The sequence below is a fragment of the Cuculus canorus genome, chromosome 2, assembly GCF_017976375.1.
Source record: "Cuculus canorus isolate bCucCan1 chromosome 2, bCucCan1.pri, whole genome shotgun sequence".
Classification (NCBI taxonomy): domain Eukaryota; kingdom Metazoa; phylum Chordata; class Aves; order Cuculiformes; family Cuculidae; genus Cuculus; species Cuculus canorus.
In genome coordinates, this window is record NC_071402.1 from 91,450,348 (window position 1) to 91,454,322 (window position 3,975).

General features: G+C 41.8%; 1 protein-coding gene across 3 annotated transcripts in view; it reads right to left on the reverse strand.

Moving 5' to 3' along the window:
* Positions 1 to 3,975, reverse strand: part of BLOC1S5 (biogenesis of lysosomal organelles complex 1 subunit 5) — a 19,403-nt gene extending 15,428 nt beyond the window's left edge. For all 3 annotated transcript variants that reach the window (XM_054060084.1, XM_054060086.1, XM_054060083.1), the window contains exons 1-2: positions 3,799 to 3,975; positions 1,940 to 2,022 (exon numbers count right to left, since the gene is read on the reverse strand). In XM_054060084.1, coding sequence (XP_053916059.1) covers positions 1,940 to 2,022; positions 3,799 to 3,910 — 195 coding nt within the window. In that variant the 5' untranslated portion in view covers positions 3,911 to 3,975. The remainder of the gene's footprint in view (positions 1 to 1,939; positions 2,023 to 3,798) is intronic.

The following is a 3,975-nucleotide window of genomic DNA, read 5'->3' on the forward strand; positions in this document are numbered from 1 at the left end:
CTTGCTTGATGTCTGGTGAAAGTAAAATTGTTTTCACTGAAGTAAAGCAATGAAGTCAAGACTAAAATATAATATACACAGACATCTAAAGAGGCAGCCCTTCTTCTGGCTCACTGATGATCAATGATTAATTACAAGAACAAACTCTTGCTTTACTGTTTACATTAAAAAACAACAAACCCACAATTTTCCAAAGTCACAGCATTACTTCGACTCTGAATTTCAGAGTTTCCTTTAGACAATTAAAAGGATTCCGAAATCTGCTGCTGCCTGCCCCCTTCCCCTTCCTCATAGAATTAGAATGGTTTGGGTTGGAAGACACTTGAAAGTCAATCCAGTTCCAACGCCCCAACCATGGGCAGGAACACCTCCTACTAGATCAGGCTGCCCAAGGCCCCATCCAACCTGGCCCTGAACACCTCCAGTGATGGGGCAGCCACAGCTTCCTTGGGCAACCTGTGCCAGTGCCTCGCCACTGTCTTTTTCATCGTCTTCAGTTATGAGTAGAGCTGCACAGGCATTCCTGCACTGAAAGTTGTTTATCATAAAGCAATTCTAGATGATCAAAAAATACCGCTTCACATGAAGTAGGCAACTATGCCCATTTTAGAACTTCAGAAACAGAGGTACAAAGAAGTGAAGTCACTTAATAAAACAGATTTCCTGAATGTGAATCTACATTCTTTACACACTAGACGTTAATAATTGAAAGAAAATGCTTATGTCCTACTACAACCAAAAAATTTCAGGTATCTCAAAGTCAGAAACACATGTAATTTTTTGAAGACATTCTAAGTTGTAAAAATGTATATAATCCTCTGCTTTCTATTTTTGCCATAGAAGTATAAAGCAGAAACTAAATTTCATGAAACGATCTAAGAATATATCAATTTTGTCTAAGAAATAGAACAAGGCTTCAGGTGCAATGACAGAAATATATGAATTATAACTATAAAGATGAGTTACAATGTCTTAATTGAGTTTAAAATTTTCCTTCCTATGAAAAGCCATGTAAAACTATTTACTGTATCCTGTAACTTATTTAAGAAAGACAAAGAAAAGAAATAATTCCTTATCACTCTCAAGCCCATAAGATATGCCTCTCATATGAGGTTTCTTCAGGTACTTATTTTACTAAACCAGTATAGAGACAAACTAGACCTACTTGAAATATTAGCTAAAACGGTGAGAGGGGGAGGAATACATTTGAATATCATCTGCACATTGGAAGTCTGAGGTATAGCTGTATTTTCAGGACTAATTTTAAATTCCATGTTCTGCGAGAATCTGTTCAGAAATAGCCTTTTGGTGACACAAGAGTCTGCTTTTCTAAACTTTTGCTGCCATCTTGTGGAAACTGAATTACCCTTTTCAAGCAAAGTTGTGTATAAACTTCTACACTTTCCGTACTTTAGCCTTCTTTGCAGCCAACCAGATAACATTCATTCAATTTTTAATGATTTTCTTACCTAGCATAAAGTGTTGCTCTTTGCCTCCAGAAATATTACTTTCTTTCATGGAACAAAAAAATTAAAGCAACATTAAATTACAACTCTGCTAGCTGAATCTAGCTGAGGCACAAAGCAGTTTCTTAATCAGATGTAAACCTATGCCAGCCAACAATATTTTCCTTGAACAAACAAGATTTCTATAAAGATGTCAGGACTACATCAGTCTCCTACATTCCTGCCAGTCTTCTGCAGGAAAATATTAATGCCCCTTTCAGAACTTTTTACTTAGAAAGACCTAAAATACAGCCTTGTTTACTGGAGATGCAGACATATACTACAGATGTGTTTAAGCCATTTTGGGCAAGAAATACATGCCAAGTATTTCTGAAGAAAATGACGCACATATTATAATCTCTAAAAAGATGCTAAAACTGTTTGAAGTCTCAGACTTTGAACATTACAGCACACAATACAACACAAATACTTACTTCAAATTCTTTCACAAAGTAACGTATTTCTCCCTGAATTACTGGTCTGTGATCCAGTAGTCTTGAATAGATTTCCCCAACATCTAGAAGATTAATGAAAATCAGATTTTTAGTTTTTCTCTCACCTTCCATCCTAGGCTATACAACTCAAGGCAGCACAACAGACTTCAATACAAGAGGTGATACTGCTCATCAAATACATATGCTATCAAAAGAGCACCAGAATAACATTTGTAGACCATTCATCTATTTAGCAAACCACCAATTTGGATAAAATGCAATGAATCAATATTCTAGGTGCCACAGACACCTTTCTATGAAGGTGAACATTGGTTCTTCTGTCTCTCAGCACACTCCATTTCAACCCTTCTCCTCCTCAGTATAACTCCCATTAACAATGTTAAAAACTTGATATAGGATATGGGAGTTTTCTGCAGCGAAAGACAAAAAGAAAGCTCACTACAAAGGAAGCTTCTTATCATTTTCTTGTATTCCAAGGTCAAAGACTTGAAACTTAGTCTTGAAGAAGAGAATTTACAATATAAATATGTATCAGAAAGAGGCCTATCTATCATATAAAAAGGAAAAAAAGGCCCATTAAATCTAAAAGCACCCTGATAGCACAGCATTTTAAGACTATGTCAAGAAACATACGCTGTAGCACCAGCAAGCATTTTGACTGGCACTGGCTTCTAAAGGAATAGTCCTACTTTTTATCCCATCTGCAGCCACTTATTCTTCCTTGTGGCTCTCCCTCTCTACTGTATCCAGAAGGATCTGTCAAAGAACCTGAACCTCTCACTCCATTTAAAAAAATTATTATTTCATATAAAGGGGAACAACACCGTTAAAGTAAACAAAGCACAGGTGGAACCACTTCCAATCATAGAATCACTAGATTGGAAAAGACCTTTGAGATCATTGAGACCAACGATACCAGTTCTCTGCTAAACCAGATGCCTGAACACCTCACATATCTGTCTGTTAAACACCTCCAGGGACGGGGACCCAAAAACCTTCCTGTGCAAACTTCCAAGTTCAAATGCTTTAGCGTACAGATTAACCAAGACAAAATGCAGGTGCTTTGGTGGAGAAGACAAAAGCAAGAGCTTCGCAGGAAAGTTAACGCTAGCGGCAAGGTCTCCGTGGCAGATCCAGCTTCCCCAAATAAATCCACACAGCTATCCAAGCTCCAGACTCCAGGACACGAAGGCCAGTTATGCTTCTTCTGGAATCCTCAACATAAGAAGGATATGGAACTCCTGGAACGGGTCCAGAGGAGGGCTATGAAGATGATCACAGGGATGGAGCACCTCTCACACGAGGACAGGCTGAGAGTTGGACTTGTTCAGACTAGAGAAGAGAAGGCTCCACAGAGATCTTATAGTGACCTTTCAGTACCTGAAGGGGCTACAGGAAAGCTGGAGAGGGACTGTTCACAAAGGCTTGGAGTAACGGGATAAAGGGCAATTGATATGAACTGGAGGGGGACAGATTTAGACTACACATAAGGAGGAAATTTTTCACCATGAGACTGGTGAGGCACTGGCACAGGATGCCAAGGGAAGCTGTGGCTGCTCCATCCCTGGAGGTGTTCAAGGCCAGGCTGGATGGGGCCTTGGGCAGCTCCTTGGAACTCCTACTAGAAGGAGGGGGGTTGGAACTGGATGATTTTAAGGTCTCTTCCAACCCAAACTATTCTATGATTCTATGATTTACCGGTACCTCAGGCCACGTCCGGCGCCAGGGAGCGGCTGAGGGGATCAATCTCCCCTCAGGGCCACACTCCCCGTCCCTAGGACCGGCGGCCCGGCCAGCGCAGGGAGCCGGCACGGAGCCGAGCGGGTCGCTCCCCTTACCCTTTACGATGGGCTGAATCGGGGACCCGGCCGCCAGCGACTCCCGTTTCTTCTCGCTGGGCAGCGGGGACGCCCCGCTCCGCCCGGGGGACGCAGGGCCGGAGCCGCTCATGGCGCTACGGCGGCGGATTCCGCGCTGCCCGAGCAACTTCCGCCAAACTTCTGCCCGACTCCTGC